An 18,375-nucleotide genomic window follows, 5' to 3' on the forward strand; every position below is an offset into this window, starting at 1 on the left:
AAGGTAGATGGCGGAAATGCATGCAGTATCTATTGCCGTGAAGCCGATTAAGGGGGTCATCCCGTGTGTCAGGTTGGAGAAATCGATTTTTTTTGCATGAATTGTATCTATATATAGTGGAGAATATGTGGGCAAAGGGATTTTCCGATACTCCGAGTCGTTCAGAAATTACAGTGTTAAACAGGTAAGGAGTCTGCAGCCGCGGCTAGAGTACTCCATGAGAAAGAGCATTGAATCTTTTTTTACCTGTTAGTTTTTTACCTGAGCCTTATAAATTCGAACACGGGTATAAATATAAAAAGATGGAAAACCAATCAATTGTCTAAACTTATTTGCTGTTTGGAATAAAAAGGATAATCCAGTCTAGAGTGAGCACTGAAAGGCTTTCAAGCTATACTCAGTTATATTTTGTTGTAAGTATTGTGCTGTTTGTGTGTTCAATGATTTTTTTAAATGGATCGTACGAAGGGAGATCTCTTTAACGTTCAACGTCACGCTCGCACTAGAAAACGAGTATTTCATGGGAATCGATACTTATCAGAGAAGAAAAAGGACTTCACATCAACATCAGCAAAGACACTTTTAGCAAGCATGAACATGGATGTTCGAATTGCGACAAGTTTTGTATATTGTATATTGGATTTTGCTGGAGTTTTCTCCGGTAATTCTGCAAATAATAAAATATACGTGGTAGTAAAAAAGAAATGCGTAGGACATGTCGAGAAAAGAATGGGAACGCGGCTTAGAAATGCAAAGAAGAATCACAAAGGCATTGGTGGAAAACTGACTGATAAGGTTATTAATGACCTCACTACATTTTTTGGGCTAGCTATTTGTCGACACGCAAATTCGATAGAAGGAATGAAGCAAGAAATTTGGGCAACTTTCTTCCATAAATGTTCTACAGACGAAAATCCTCAGCATCAAAATTGTCCAGCAGGCGAGGACAGTTGGTGCAAATGGCACAAAGCGGAAGCTAAAGGAGAACTGGATAGTTTATACCACGAGAAGGCACCTTTCACTGAAGAAGTTCAAACAGTCATCAAACCAATCTACGAAGATTTGTCACGAGATGATCTCTTGAACAGATGTTTAGGAGCAGAGACCCAGAATAACAATGAGTCGTTAAATGCATTGATTTGGACTTTCGCTCCTAAACACCTTCATTCTGGGGCCAAAGTCGTAGAAATAGCCACTTTTCTGGCTGTAATTATTTTCAATGAAGGATGCAACGGCATTCTCAAAATCCTAGTGACAATGGGTTGTCAAGTTAGTCACATATGTCAGGTTTATGCCAACCGCCGTAATGAAGCACGAATTTGGCGGTCCGAACGACGATCGACTGACCTCGCTAAAAGAGCCAGAATTGAAACCAGAGAGCAACAATCGGCCTTACAAGACTTTTTTGAAGAAACGGAGGGTGCTGTCTATGGACCAGGTATAGCAGATTAAGGGTGCGTTGAAATTTTACTGTTGTTAATCACATTTAAATTTTCAAATACGTTTTTCTCGAAACTGCATCTTGAAAATCGGCTGCCACCATAGCTCAAAATCTATCCAACCAAATTCTTTGAAATTTTCATGACTTCTTTAATACATATTTCTACGGTCCGCAAACTAGGATGATTGGAATCGGATGGGTGTTTTTTTTTATTTATAAGAAAAGCCGTAAAAAAACACCAAAATCCAAAAAATCAAGTTTAAAAGCCCACCAAATATTTACCTTTTAGTATTTTCTAATTATCCTAGTTTGCGGACCGTGGAATATTGTCCACATTAAAATGCCGTTTAGTTTTTTTTCCTCAGATGAACACAGTGCCCTCTAGCGTGGCAGCAGAAAAACACCTTTTTTTGGAGATGGGTGCATAAATTGACATGTATTCCGAAAACTAGCTACGATATCAAGCTGTAACATATACTAGAGATATCAATAAACATATGGTGAAAAACTCACATTGCTACCTTTATCCAGTCCTGCAAAATAATTTTTCAAAAAAACACGGGATGTCCCCCTTAAAACTTCCATTGCTGCTTGCTCTCTTTCTGCCCCCATATCCTTTACATAAGCTGGCTTCATACGTCCTCACTGTTCAACATGGCTTTAACTGAGTTCCGTACAGAGATCTCGTTACCACTGTCATGTTTACAGAACAAGAAAATGTGACTCCAATGGATTCGATGGTTCGTTAACAAATTGAAACCAATTTGCATCTTTCTGGTTCGTTACACAAACTATCTGTATTTCAACTTGTTACGCTACTATGACTGATTATATTGGCATCTTTCTAACTCCACCATGGTATTTATATGGCATGCTAAATCCTTGCTCCTTGCTAAATGGAAAACAAAAACAATCGTGCTGACATATTCAAAGCATTCACCTCAGTCTACGCGGCAGGACGGGCCCCGGTCCTGTCGAGAAATGGGTAAGACTGCTTGAGGCATAGACGGTGTCAGGAGGCAAGAAAATTAGTCCGAGAAAAACTTATACGTGTCTGCACACGAAGATCCTCACTGAAAAGGCCGAGGAACTCGCAAGAGTCCTTCGGAAAACGCGCATTGTTATTTGCGCTCTACAAGAAAATCGATGGTGCGGTGCCAAAAGCTGGGACATACAACGCGAAAGCGGTAAAAATGACTATAAACTTCTCTGTTTTTGGTAGCCCACAAACTCAAAATGGTGTCGGCATTGTCATTTCAGAGGGTTTCCGTGATGCAATTAAAGAAGTCGAACGATTTGATGACCGGCTGATGAAGCTATTATTATGAAGCTATTATATCAGCCGATCGAAAAATTCACTTCTTCATTTCATACGCACCACAAACAGTTTGATCCGATGCCGAGAAAGATGCCTAATGACAACTTCTCGATACAAAGGCCTGTAACGTGCCTGCTGATGACTATATCGTAATTGCGGGCGTTTGGAGCACACAATAAGGGTTTCATGCGTATAGTTAATTTTGCGGATACTACTGACTTTGTACTTTTGTCTCAAACCATATATAAAACAGCTTGAGGAACGCACTGGCCCGCAGTGCATTCAATGGTGATGATTTCGTGACAATAAAAAAAAGAAATGATCCCACTTAAGCAATTATCTACCATTACGAATGTGGAAGAATCGTGGAACCAAGTTAAAGACATGATCCTATGCAATTAACGCACACAGGATATCGAACACTTTTGTTGTGTTACTGACAAGGACGGTAATTTACTTACCGACCGAGGAGCCGTGACGGATAGATTGCGAGAATATTTCGAACCGATTTCAACGAAAGAATTTGTTCATCCGTTAATTCCACAAGTGTTGCTGACATTTGGAACAGTTCTACCTATCAGCGCCACTGAAGTCGAGGAAGCAATAAAACGAATGAAATCGGGGAAAGCAACAGGAGTAGACGACATCGCATCTGCGCTCTGAAAACGAAGAGCTGGGACTCAACACTGTAGCTCAGTAAATTCTACAATCGGTTTATTCAGGAAGGTAAAACACCATTTAACTGGCAAGAAAGCATAACCGTTCTAATATGGAAAAATAAAGGTAGTCCAGCAGAATGTTCAAATTACCATTCCATCTGGTTGCTGTCCCATACCATGAAAACTTTTGAACGCATTCTTGACAATCGTATTTGCAAAATCGTGAATCGAGCCGAGTTTGTCAAACATTGCGGAACTATCGGCGCAATACTCGCTGCGCGGTTATTCATGGTGAAAGAATGCCCTCTTTGTATTGTAATTCTGGATCTAGAGAAAGGATTTGACTGTGTGCCACACGGTGCTCTACGTAACACTTAGCGCCAGAAGAACTCGTGCGCTGGGTTCAATTGTGTTACAATGCTCTAAAAAGTATAGGGTGTATCAAAACCGCTTCGTGTCTCTGTTGGTGCTCATCAAGGAAGCACCCTCTCACCACTATTCTTTGTTCTTGTTATGGACACTGTCATACGGGACATCCAACGTCCAGCGCACTGTACACTGGTTTATGCAGATCTGGAGCAACTTGTCCATAAATGGAGTGGTCGCCTCATGCAACACGGCTTCAGATTGAATTTGAATAAAACTGAATTTTTGACGACCGATCCCCATGAAACAGGCGCAATCACTGTCAACGTCAGTGACCTGCCCAGAATTGATTTAAATATCTCGGGTCAATATTATCAACCAATGGATAACTGCGTTATCAAATTGCTTCGCGCATTAGCGCAACCTAGATAAAATGGCGATCCGCAACTGGTGCTCTTTGTGATCGACGTATCAGTGTTGGTTGACTATAAAAGACAATAAAGATTTTCTTGCGGGAATGGGAACAAAGATGTTGCGATGGATTAGGGGCGTGACACGTTTTGATCACATCCGAAATGAGGATATCCGCGATCGATATGGGGTTGCACCGATGATGGAAAAATTGCGAGAAAGGCATCTACGATGGTATGGTCACAAGATTGGTGCTAACGAGAATTCAGTTACCAAGATTGGTCTGAACTTCGAAGTCGATGGCAAAAGACAAAAAGGCCCGTCGAAACAATGGGGGCTTGCTTTCTTTGCATTTATTTGCACTTAACCTGCTTCTCTTTAGTAAGGTATATAGATCTTAACCCTTTTATAAGATTGGCGTCTGCTACTTGGCTGGAGTGCTCTGAATCTGCTCAAATACTTATATGTTTTAAAGTCTACAAGTACACTATGATCATAGTGTCAAGATATTTTATCGTCATCTTAGCTTCGCTCATCATCTCATGAATTTGAATGCATCTAAAAGTGTTAGAATCGGTTTTTTAGGCAGAATGCGTCAAGGAGAATTTGTCGAGAATCATTGGGTATCTCATCACCATTGTGAGGGTAGTATCTAATAAAATCCAAACCTAAAAGCGATAATTTTTCTGGGCATGGCCTTGAACTCGTATTATGCACGTATATATTTTTGTCATAAATCCCTATCTGTGGCATATCGCATCAACCGCACTTACGGGTCAACTTTGTAGGCTTTTGGCAATGGGCTTTAGATCTTAACAAGAATTTCCCAGAAAGTCGCAATCTTCTTTCACTGCTCTGTGCTACGTAGCTTTAGTTATCTTGAAAAAATGAGTTCCATTACATGAGAACATGAGTTCTTGAAGGCTATGAAGTTCTGAATAATAGTGGTGGTCCCTTCCCATTTGCTACTTTCATATAGCGGCACAGAAAGATCATTGGCATCAACTTGATACGGTTGCTGAGATAGTTGATTTTTGGAATAGCTATGAAAGCGGATTTATCGCTGTTGATGCATTGAGCGACAACAAGTAATAGGTCGCATCCATACTTAACCGGGACTTGTGATTTTTAAGTCGATGAATTGCACGGTCTGGTTCTTCTATACTTGGTGGTGGCAGTATTTGTCCGTCGTCTTCAGTTGGTGGGACCTCCAACTCGCGGATAATGACATGACCCGGTGGGTCATGTCATTATCCGCAACCCATGACACGCGCCTGGTCGCATGCAGCTCATGGGTTGCGGATAATGACATGACCCACCGGGTCAGCTACGAATATCGCAAGTTAATCTTGTAAATAAGTAGCCGCGGACAAGCAGAACGTTTCCCTTTGTGTTCGTCTTCCCTTACCGATTCTTCCCGTTCAGGGGGAGTAAACCTCCTTAACAAATCCGTAATCCGGGGTGAAGGGATCGACGCGCCTATCGGATGAATTGCAGTGACGTTACACTGTATTTCAGCGGCTCCCCTCCAAATACCTTCCCTACCTTTGGAGGTAACCATGGGGCATTGCAACATTGGGGCTCTGTTGCAGGGCTGACTGGTTCCCCATTACTCGTGGGAATAAAATTGGGGACTTTGGTTTAAATTCTTTAAATGGGACCCCAGGGACACGAAGACAGTACCCAACACGGTTAAGGGTCGTTCAACAACATCAGAGCGGCTCTTCGCCCTTGGATGTTTTGGCGGTTATGCCGTCAACCACCAGGGACGGGAGACCTAGGCGTCGTATGGTTTGGACGAACCAACTCAACGAATTTATCGTCCGCGCCTATTACCGTGTCACGGATTTGGAACGGAATCCATCAGGGTACAGACATCGACTACATGACGCGTTCATAACCCGATTTCCGGAGCTAAGTCATGTTCCGGAACAGAACGTCGTCAACCAGTACCGGGTGATAGTGAATAACAACCGAGTTGCCTTACCAACTAGGCAACAAATCTTTCAAGAGGTTTCACTTGAGCTCGGGCTGGAGTCATCAAATTACCGGACTAGTCAAAGGAGGCACTCCATGAATCCAGTAGTCAGGAGAAGCTTAGTAACTGGGGATGTCGACCCAATTTATAATGAGGCTTTGACCGCATTCCATGTCGCATTCACAGAGTATGCTGAGATTCTCCCAGACGCTAGGCCAAAGATCCCAAAACTGAAGTTTACTTCGGCAACTACTAACATCATTGCTGCCGTTGACAGAATTTTGGCTGATCGTTTGGCTAGCAAGATTACTGCTACAGAGGTTCACAGCCTGATCTACGTTGCAGCTGCCACGGTTATTCGTCTCCATAACCAACATCTTAGAGCGAATAACAGAGGTATGCGCAGAAGGACTTTACCGTTCTGGGTGTTTCGACTCAACAAAAGAGTCGAAAAGTTGAGAAAGGAGATTGGTCGTGTGACGCAAGCACTCCTTGGAAATCCATCACCAAGAGTGCACAGATGCGTTGCGAACATCATTGGAAACTACCATCTGTCCAATGATATGCCAATCGAAGAAATCCTCGAGGTGCTGAAGCAGAAACTTGCGGTATGCTCCAATCGCATCCGTAGGTATCAGAAAAGCTTTCAGCGAAGGACAGACAACACCTTGTTCTTCCAGAACCAACGAGGATTCTACAAAAATCTCATCAACTCAGGTAGGGACAGTAACCTCAATCTGGATCAGGCAGAAGACTTCTGGAGAAGTGTTTGGAGCGAATCCAGTCGTTGCAATTTAGAAGCAGCGTGGCTCCCACACCTTATGCGTTCATGCGAGGCCCTCCCCGAAATGACCATGCCTGACGTAACTGAAGTCGACGTTAAAGCAGTCCTTGACAAGGCAGGTAACTGGAAGGCGCCAGGGGTTGACAAAATTCACAACTTCTGGCTGAAGCGGTTCAAGAGCACTCACAGGATATTGGCAAATCAATTTAATCAGATGATTGCCGATCCTGATTTAGTTCCACCATTTTTCACCAAGGGGATAACTTTCCTCATCCCCAAGGAACAGGGTGTCTCTTGCCCTTCAAAATGTCGACCAATTACTTGTCTTCCTACCATCTACAAGGTCTTCACTTCAGTTCTGTGCGCGAACATCTCAAAACATCTTGATGTTCATAAATTGATAGCTGAGGAGCAAAAAGGATGCGCAAAAGGCTCCCGAGGCTGCAAAGAACAGCTTATAATCGATACGGTAGCTGTAAAGCAGGCTGTCCACCAAAAACGAAACATCTCGACAGCCTACATCGATTATAAATCAGCCTTTGACTCCATATCACATTCGTGGTTACTACAAGTGTTACGCTTGTATAAAATCAACCCGAATGTTGTTCTTCTTCTGAGAACAGTAATGAAGAATTGGAGCACGAAGCTATCGGTATCTTCGCAAACATCAGGAGAGATACCAATCAAGCGTGGCATTTTCCAAGGCGACTCTCTAAGCCCACTGTGGTTTTGTTTGGCTTTGAATCCGCTATCCCATCTTTTGCATGAAAGCAAATACGGGTTCCAAGTCAAGCATGGCATATTGTCGAAATGTACATTAAGCCATTTAATGTACATTGACGACATCAAATTGTATGCCAAAGACGAGAACCAACTTCGCTCCTTGCTGGACATCACCATCCAGTTCAGCAGGGATATCGGCATGCAGTTGGGTTTGGAGAAATGTCGCATAAAAACAATTGTTCGGGGAAAACACACCGACAACGAAGGATACAGCCAAAATAACATCCGAATTGAGGGCATGGATTCGGACGACGTCTACAAATACCTCGGCATATTGCAAGCAACAACACCTGCTGTGGCAATAATCAAATCTAAGTTGCTGGGGGAATTTGAGCGGCGTCTGGATCTTGTCCTTAAAACTGAGCTGTACGGGAAAAATAAAATCATGGCAATCAACACCTTTGCCATTCCCGTCCTTCTATACACTTTCGGTGTGATACAGTGGAGTAATACTGATTTAGAATCTGTCAATAGACGGGTAAGGGTAGTTCTTGCAAACAACAACATGCACAATAGAGCTGCCGAAAAATTGAGGATCACTGTCCCACGTCATCAAGGAGGAAGGGGGGTACTTGATTTAAAAACGATGCACTACAATCAAGTGCATTCTCTTCGTGAGTTTTTCTACGAGAAACAATCCTCTAGCCAAATACATCAGGCTACCGTCATGGCAGATAATAAATTATCTCCTTTGAACTTGAGAAGCAGAGAATGGGATCCCATGTCGAATGTTACTTCAGTCCAGCAGAAGATCGACATGTGGAAAGAAAAACCCATTCACGGAGGTCATATAAAAAATTTGTTGTTGTCAGGCATTGACATCGAAGCCTCCAACAAATGGTTGACAAATGGTGTACTTTTCTATGAGACCGAAGCATTCCTAACTTCAATTCAGGATGCTTCGCTCCCAACAAAAAATTATAAACGGTACATTCTTCACGACTCCTCAATCACCAACTCCAGTTGTAGGTTATGCAACTGTGAAGAGGAGACCATCCAGCACATAACATCTGCGTGCAGGATGTTGAGCGGTACCGAGTACACCAATCGTCATAACTCCGTCTGCAAGATTCTCCATCAAAACCTTGCGTTGAAGTATAACTTAGTGGCAACCTACCATCCTTACTATAAGTATACTCCGCAGAGAATCTTGGAAAATGATCGGGTCAAACTACTGTGGGACCACACTATTGCCACCGACCACAGTGTTAATCATAACAGACCCGATCTAGTTCTGCTTCTGAAGGAAGAACGAGCGTGCTTTATAATCGATGTAGCCGTACCGTTGGACCGGAACACTGTTGAAAAACAGCACGAAAAAATCCGGAACTACGGCCCCTTGGCAGATGATATGAAGCAGACTTGGAGACTACAAAAGATCCAAGTAGTCCCAGTAATAATTTCAGCGACGGGATTAGTCCCGCAGAACTTACATAAAGCGCTGAAAACGCTCGATCTTAGGGCTGGACTATACATGGAGATGCAAAAAGCAGTTATCCTTGCAACCTGTGCTATAGTCCGAAGAGTCCTGTCCGGTAACAATCTGACCTGATGGGTTTCAGTCTTGATCCGCACTGTCTTCAATATAAGATCCATGTCTCTGTAGTGTAGGACCTCCGCGTCATTGGCTGAAGTGTTTGCGACAATCGAGATGTAGCAATACATTTTCGCATGGTCGCACACACTTTGCGTTAAAACGCATCATCGCTGTGATGCGGGCCTTTGGATGTTGCCTTCAGCCCATCCTTAGGTTGGTCGCCCCTCGGTCCGGTTGGGCGGGAAGAGGGTCCGTGGGCTTTTTGAACTATATATGTAGTTCAAAAGTCCACGGACCCTCTTCCCGTCCAACCGGACCGAGGGGCGATCAACTTAAGGAAGGGCTGAAGGCAACATCTAAAGGTCCGCATCACAGCAAAGTGTGTACGACCATGCGAAAATGTATTGCTACATCTCAGAACTGATTAACACTGTGGTCGGTGGTAATAGTGTGATCCCACAGTAGTTTGACCCGATCATTTTCCAAGATTCTCTGCGGAGTATACTTATAATAAGGTTGGTAGGTTGCCGCTAAGATATACTTCAACGCAGGGTTTTGATGGAGAGTCTTTCAGGCGCAGTTATGACGATTAGTGTAAGTTGCATTTTATGTAGACAAAGACTACGAATATCTATCTATTATCGATAGTTTTAATTAGTACGGCGGCGGTAGAGGCTAGCAGCCTTTCTCGATCAATATTAGTATTAGGTTCTTATAGAACAAGCGCCAATTTAACACCAAAAGAAAGACCTCTCGTTCAAGGATTTTTCAATAAATTCGCCCCAACTAGAAAAAGTAATAATTTGTCTTACCCCATGGAACTATCCCGCCCACTTTTCAAAATATAATACAACACGCTTGCCAACATTCCCCAACGAAAGTATCATTAGGGCGTTGCTCGATTATATCCATTTGACGCATGCAGCCGTCCGTCGCCATCCGTTCTTTGGCATATTGACATTAGGTGTGGATTGTTTTGACATGTTTATTTGCTATTAGAAGTCGTTACTCCCAAATTTCCAATCAAAAAGGCATTTAGATGGCTGCCAGCACGGGCGTTGAGAAAAATGAATATCCGAAAGCATCAAGTGAGTATCATGTGCGAGTTCACCTGCAAGTTTGCCTACTTGGGCGGTTTATGTGTTCCATACAAACCGGATTCTGCCCGGATTGCACAAATGATTCACTTTTGTGTTTTGTGTGTAAAATGCATCACCAGGGAATGCTAATTAGAATACTCTCCCTAGATGGCAGCCAGAAAAACTCACTAATTGTGTCTTTTAGATGCTCTCGTTTTCGGAGCAATTTTGACCTATGTGGCCAGCTTGGCGTTGATGATGGCCTTCTGCTCACCCTATTGGATCGAGTCCTATCCGGAAACGCACAGCAGCTTCAAGAACATGGGCCTTTGGGAGTATTGCTTCAAGGAATACACATATCCTTACTACCAATTCCCGCGGACCTTTGATGGCTGCCACAATATTTTCAGTGAGGTAAGTGAAAACGGCAAAGTTATGTCCTTCCGGAATGTTTACGCGATTTGTAAGTTTAAAAATTTCCATCATTCAGGAATATTACGTGATACGCGAGTGGCTGGTGCCCGGGTGGCTCATGGTTGTGCAAGCGTTTGTGACGTTGGCGTTCATCCTAACATTTTTCTCGCTGGTTCTGATGTCTCTTGAGATCGTGAGATGGCCTCTGAAAGGAGTTCTTCAGTACGAATGGATTATGACACGAATTGCATGCATTTGCACAGGAATATCTTGTAGGATGTCAACTTTTTTCTCCGAATTTGTATTTCTAAGCTTTTTCATTTCCAGCGGTGTTCCTGTTTCTGGGCGTCACGATATTCGGTGCCAACGCCTACAGACGTGATTGGTTGATGTATCCGAAATTCAATGTCCTTTCCTGGGCCTATTCCCTGGCGGTAGTTGCCTTTATGATTCTAGGATTGGCTGGTTTCGTTCTACATCGGGACGCTAAGCGTGCCTATGAGGTGAGAAGCGAAGCGAAGAATCTCGTCATGCAAATGGAAATGCAGGAGCCTGGCTTCCAAGCGGCGCCGCATCATCGCTCGCGAAGCCTTCAGGGCTACATATAAGGAAATATTCCAAAAATTGTCTTTTTTTATTGTCTTTAGTGTTTAAGCACGTGCAAGGTTTCTAAGCATGGCCTAAATCCTGCAGTAGGAAATGCTCTTAAATCTTGAATTTTAGAGTTTATGACAATTCATCGCAGGTGAATGCTCTCACAAGTCTCATTCCATTTTGTAACAAGAGTTCAAATTAATTCCGTCCATGTACACACATGTTTTATGAATCTACACGACGATATCTATGATAAATATATTTTAAAACAAGTGCCTAGGTAATTTCGTGTTTTGTTTTAACATCAATGAGGCTGCAGTTCAGTGACAACGGTAAGGTAAGGCCAAGGTAGGTAGGTAGGTATCAGTGGCCGCTCTGAGGGGCCCAATTAGCGCTGTGGTGCGCTGTTACGAATGAAAAGGCGAGAGCTGCTGTACTATCATTTGAACACTTCAAAGCAACAGGCAAGGATGGCATCTACCCAGCGATGCTAAAGGAGGGTATAGAGCACTTATAGCAACTTCTAAGAAATATTTTTTGATGATGTCTTGCTTTGGGCTACGTGCCTTCCTCTTGGCAGAAGGTGAAGACAGTCTTCATACTAAAGCCTGGGAAAGACGACTATTCAAATTCAAAGAACTTCAGGCAAATCAGCTTAACATCATTTTCGCTGAAATGTCTGGAGAGATTCGTTGAGCTTCAGGCGCTAAGGTCGCACCCACTAAATGAAAATCAACTGCTCCTTTAGTGTTTGGTTTCAAAGATAGAGGGAGCAATTCTGAAAGGCGAGTACGCGATGGAGGTGTTCGTGGACATTGAAGGGGCTTTTGACTGTACGCCTGAGAGCATGGTGCTGACGAAACTAATAAAGTGGATCTACGCTATGCTAACCCAGAGATTGTTGTGTGCTGGAATGGTTGTTGATCGCTACTTAACAACGGAAGCGACGAAAGGTTGCCTTCAAGAAGGTGTGCTATCGCCACTGAGAAAACTGAATGGTCTTTGCCTTCCAGAGATGAGGAGTACAGCCCTTCAACTTTCCGAAGAAGTGAAATATCTGGGAGTTATTTTAGACAAGAAGCTTCTTTGGAACAAATCTGTTGAGATAAACATGAAACGAGCTCTCACAACTTATGGGTTGTGTAAGCGTTTGCCTTGATATGGGAACTTAGACAACAGGTAGTAATGTAGATATATAAAATGTTGCTATCATTAGGCCGATGTTCGCTTATGCATCCGTAGTGTGGTGGGTTAAAGTGAAACAAAAGAGTTTTCGCTGTAAACTAGCCACACTGCAAAAAACTGTGTCTGAGTATCACCGGTGTCATGAGCACGACATCCTACGCAGCTCTGAACGCGTTACTCAATTTACAGCCCTTGGATTTGTTTATTCAAAGCACTGCAAAGATAGCAGCTCATAGACTAATTCGATTAGATCTATGGGGAAGCAATCGACGTGGGGGTCACAGAGCATTGGAAGAGACATTGGGAGAACTGAATCTAGTTTCGCAATGCCCTCCGATTCTCGGATCTCCATACATCTGTTTGGTAGAAGATATGATGTTATCTTGAAACGAATAGAAAACTGGGACGAACCAGAAGAATGCGTATCGGGATATATTGACGTCTTCTACACCGATGGCTAAAAGAAAATGGTTTTGGAGCGGGAGTCAACCTCTCGAATAAAACGAGAAGTAGGCTTCTTCCTTGGGATAATACACAACGATCTTTCAGGCTGAAGTGTATGCAATGCTAATGGCGGCAACCTGGTTGATTGACGAGCAGTTGAAGGGCAAGCGCATCGCAATCTGTAGCGATAGTCAAGCTGCATTGAGGACGTTGAGTAACACTTTGAACACTTAAAAAATCATTCAGGAATGTAGAAATCGATTGAAGTCTGTTTCTAGATTCAATACGGTGGAATTAATCTGGATACCTGGTCATTGTGGTGCAGAGGGAAATGAAATCTCGGATGTCTTAGCAAAACAGGCTTAAACTTCCCCATGCCCGGACTGGAACCAGCAATGGGGTGTCAGTAGCATTGGCTGATGCTGCTATCAAAAACTGGAAACAAGCTTCCCATAATGACAGGTAACGAAGCCTTAATGCTGCTAGACACACCAAACTTTTCCTGTCAGAACCAAACAAACATACTGCAAAGTTTATCCTGCCGAAAAGCAGGAAGAATTACAGAAGTATTGTGGGCATTCTGACTGGTCATAATTCACTAGCTAGGTATATGTCCAGAATAGGAATTATCCAAGATGATACGTGTCCATCCTGTAATGAGGAAGCGGAATTCACCAGTGTCCCGCCTATGGACGCATCAGACATTAGATTTTTGGTGCTGATGTGCTTCAACTACAGCGGGTAGCATCACATCCCGCTAACGGAAATACTTCGATACATAAACGAATCCGGGATATTCCGTTAGATAGGGGAATCGAGTATAATGGACTACTAAGGCCTGAGTGCTCGGAGGCTTTGCCTCTCCCACGCTTCAAACACACATACACAAGCAAAAGCAAAGCATAGTAAATGGGAAAAAGAACGAATCTTTTTATTTTTTTGATTATTGAATGAATTGAATTGAATTACGTGGTCAACAAATTCTCAACGATGTTTACAAAAGAAGGTTCGAATTAAGCCATAAAACCAAACTTTCGGGCGGAAAATATAGTGATTGATATCGAAGGAGTTATTAAATTAATGGCGAGTGATGTGAGAGAGGAAATCAGATGCGAGGTTGCTAGAGTATTAGCAACGACCAAGTACAGACTCTAATTCCCCTACGTATAACATTGTAAAGCGGCTGGTTAATAAATGCCAAAAACTAGGACCCCTACAGCACCAGAGCAATCTGCAGGATTCCTGATATTGTTCCTGGGTATGGTGCTCTCACGTTAACTTGGAGTCGAAATGTACTCCTACTGCTTGCGCTAGTTGGATTTCCGCCCCTGCTAAAGTGGGTAGCGTATAGCTGCCCCCTCTGACGTTCCTAATGAACATACCTAGTCTAGTCTTCCTAGCGTCCACCGTGAGTGCATTGCGGAAGCACCAACTGTCGATTTCATGCAGAGTTGCATTCAAGCGGTCACATACTGTGACCGCAAACTTGCCGGTAATTATTACGGCTAGGTCGTCCGCAAATGCTTGCGCGAAGACTTTTTTGTCCTCCAGGAGCCACAGCAGGGTATCCATTACCAAGAGCCATAACAGTGGAGAGAGAACCCCTCCCTGTGGGCAGCCCCTGAGACATCCTGCTTCAATAGACTTCTGGCCGACCGATATGTGGATTTTTCTCCACTCTAGCATGTGAAGGATCCAACTGATTAGCAGCGGTTCGATTCCATGCTGTCTTGCCGCATCACAAATTGCCGCGAATGAGGCATAATTGAAGGCACCTTCGATGTCCATGAATGCGCCTAAGGTGTATTCTTTTTCGGACATCGCCTTTTCAATTTTTGCCATGAGTTCATGGAGTGCTGTCTCCGTGGATTTGCCTTTCTGGTAGGCGTGCTGGCTATGGTGAAGTGGCCACTTAGGAATGTGTGTATAACTTATGAACCCATCTTCTAGTCTTTCTATGTAGTTCTTTTAGTAGAAAAGACCTTAGACTCCAGATCAGTCGGAAGCTTTTTGCGTCTGTGTAGGTGGGTTTCCGTGGTTTGGAAATAAGTAACACCTTCACACCGCGCCAGTTAATTGGAATATAAGCATGTGCTAGGCATGCACGATATATATACTAGCGCAGGAATGATACCATCCGGACCTGCACGCTTGTATCTATGGAACAAGTTAAATGTTCATTTTACTCGCTCCAGTGATACTGCTTTGGATACCAGATACCAGTTTCTCGGTTGAGGGCTGTATGCACCTGTCGGCCCCGAGATTAAATTATGGATGATGCCTGGGGGGTGCACTTCAAGCAAATGGTTTGCCGTTTCTTCATCGCTTTCTGTGTACCTCCCGTTCTGTAAACGTAAATAACCTAGCTTCTGGCTACGATCTTAAATCAGAATCTGCTTTAGTTTTGAGGTTGTCTCAGGAGAGTTAGTCTCTTCGTAATAGTGTCTCCATAATGATCGTTTAGCCGATCTTATGCTCTTCTTTAGAACCTTCTGTGCCTCTTTGTAACGATTCCAGGCAGCAGCTGAATCACATTTCAGAGCACGATTGAGGAGCATCCTTGTCGTTCTCTTCTGATTTACCAAATCCGAGTTCCACCATGGTGTTTTACCCTTTTTTGGCATTTTGAGTGGAGAGCTTTCTTCAAAAGCTGGGATGTCTTCTCAATTCCAGCAATGGATTTGATGCGCTTCCCAGGGATCGTGACTCGGGCGCTCAATTCTATTTTATACGTCCCCAATCTGTCTTCTTCTCTTCCACGGATTCCGAAATGGAGTGGGTGGAGCTGGAGACATGTCCATTACGAAATCATTGTGTCTATGATCCGAGAGTTTGATATCGTTTGATATTCTCCAACCAGAGCCGCGATGTCATTGGATGCCTTCGTGATATCGATGACCTCTCGCCTGAACACGTTGAAGAAAGTGGGTTCATTACACAAATTAAGGATCTGCAAATCAGTTCCTACTATTATAGATACACCAGTAGTCTCGATCCTCTTGCATTGATGTTGGAACTTCCCCAGCATATGTTGTGAGCGTTGACATCACATCCTGCCCATGCATTTACTTTTGGCATATTGGATAGCTCTGATGAATGTGCCAGAGCACCATACTTGAGGATTGAGGAATGTAGTCTCTCTAAACCAGTGAAGCACCACATTAACACCACTGGTTCCCCTATCTTCTCGAAGGTGCGTCCCCTACTACCCTAGAAGCTGGCTATTGCACGGAAAGAGTTTGAACAACTTATGCAACAAGGTATCTGCAGACCTTCGGACAGCTGTTGGTCTTCCGCACTCCATATGTTCCCTAAGCCAAATGACGAATGGAGTCCCTGTGAGGATTACAGAAGGCTAAACGCGCAGACTGTTCCTGACCGATATCCTATTCCACTCATCCCCGACTTTGCGAATCATCTTGTAAACTGAAGCATCTTTTCGACCTTGGATATAATCAAGGCCTATAACCAAATCCCTGTAGCTCCAGAATGGCAATATGCACACCCTTTGGACTCTTCAATTTCACACGGATGATTTTCGGGTTGTGCAATGCGGCATAAACCTTTCAAAGGTTCATTCACTCGGTGCTGTGAAACCTCGACTTCTGTTTCGTATATTTGGATGATGTTTTGGTCGCTTCTTCCTCAGAGTTTGAGCACTTAGCCTATCTCGAGTGTATTTTTCAACGTCTCCTTGAGGCCGGTTTAGTCCTAAACGTTGATAAATGCAAGTTCCACCAGGCACAGGTGAGATTCCTCGGCCACTCCATTTCCCCTAACGGAATACTGCCCGACCTAGACAAGGCGCAAGCAATCACAAGCTTTTTGCATCCGAAAACTGTGAAGGATTTGCGGAGGTTCTTGAGCTTCTATCGCCGTTTCCTGCCCAAGGTCGCCCAACACCAGTTCGTTTTGAACGCGTACTTGTCTGGCCCCAAACCAAAAGACACACGAGAGATTGTGTGGTCTGAAGAGGCTGTCCGCGCGTTGGACAAATCCCACAACAACTGGCATTTCCTTGGCAAGATGCACCCCTAGCCGTTTTTGTTGATGCCTCTGACATCGCAGTAGATGATGCTCTTCACCAAAAGGTGAATCAAGTCTGAGCTTTTTCTCTAAACAGTTGAACCCCGCTCAACGGAGCTACAGCACCTACGATCGAGAACTGTTCGCCGCGTACTTTAGCATTAAATTACTTCCTTTTCTTCCTAGAAGGCAGGCCGTTCACAGTGCTCACGGACCATAAACCTCCTCTAGTCAGCTTCGACACCTGAGCTTTATAAGCCAGTTCACGTTCGACATACAGCACGTGTCCGGCAAGAACAACGTAGTTGCTGACGCTTTGTCACGTGTCTCCGAGGTTAACATCCTCGCCTCACCTGACTTCTCGGCTATCGCCAAGGCGCAGGAGGATGACGCAGAACTTCAGAGCCTTAAATCCAACCCCAAATATAAATTTCGGGAGTTGCCCATCTTCGGCTCGAATCTCTCTCTCTCTGCTGCGAATACTCGGAAAAGGGACCCCGGCCATACATTCCGGCTACCTTTCGCAAGGAAGTGTTCCACGCGGTTCGCGACGTAGCGCATCCAGGCATCAGGACGACAAATCGGCTAGTCACCGAAAAATTGTCCTCCATGAATAAGGACATCAACTCCTGGGCCAGAGAGTGCATCGCATGCCAGAAGTGTAAGATCACCAGGCCTGTAAGAAAAGAAGTGGGCTCATTCCCACGCACTACCAAGCGGTTCCACACTATACATCTCGATATCGTAGGCCCTTTGCGAGATTCGCACGGTTTCAAGTATTGCCTCACAATCATTGACAGGTTTAGCGGTGGCGTGAAGCAATACCTATGAAGATCATTACGCCCCAATCTTATGCCGAAGCCCTCTGTCGAGAGTGGATCGCTTGCTTTGGTGTCCCTGCAGTGATTATCACTGACCAGGGAATGCTGGTATATGGGGAGAACCCGAGGCTCCCAAGTGATCCGGTCTTCGACAGGAGATCGGGTCTCACAGACTTTGGATTGCTGCGTCTGCTGAGAGATAACCTCCATCACCTTGAAACCACTCTTTCCACTCGACGCATATCCGCACTTGTCTGCGCTCCCAGGAAACTCGCCTCGTGCACACATGTCCTGGTCAGGACGGATGGGGGGGGGGGGGACATTTCTTCCAGCTCGAACTCGGAGGACACAGAAGGGCTGTCTCGTTGTCCAGGCTGAAGCTCGTTTGCGCTCCAAATTAACGTCGCGTTCGGTTCGCCGAATGATGGGAAACGCAGTTCCAGGTTCAGTGGCGCAGTAGGGTTAGTTGGTTGTGGATAAAATCCCGCTTAACAGGTTGCAGTGGGCGGGTCACTTAATTCGTATGGATGAGGAT

At 44.2% G+C, this 18,375-nt stretch overlaps 1 protein-coding gene across 1 annotated transcript; it reads left to right on the top strand.

The window, feature by feature from the left end:
* The first annotated feature begins 10,204 nt into the window (after positions 1-10,204).
* LOC119658715 lies at positions 10,205-11,648 on the top strand. The gene is made up of 4 exons (XM_038066334.1): positions 10,205-10,365; positions 10,562-10,770; positions 10,847-11,042; positions 11,098-11,648. Exons 1-4 carry the CDS (start codon positions 10,317-10,319, stop codon positions 11,376-11,378), a joined length of 735 nt encoding a protein of 244 aa, XP_037922262.1. The 5' UTR covers positions 10,205-10,316; the 3' UTR covers positions 11,379-11,648.
* The last annotated feature ends 6,727 nt before the right edge of the window (positions 11,649-18,375 follow it).

This window comes from Hermetia illucens, chromosome 6 (assembly GCF_905115235.1).
Source record: "Hermetia illucens chromosome 6, iHerIll2.2.curated.20191125, whole genome shotgun sequence".
In the NCBI taxonomy this organism is placed as follows: domain Eukaryota; kingdom Metazoa; phylum Arthropoda; class Insecta; order Diptera; family Stratiomyidae; genus Hermetia; species Hermetia illucens.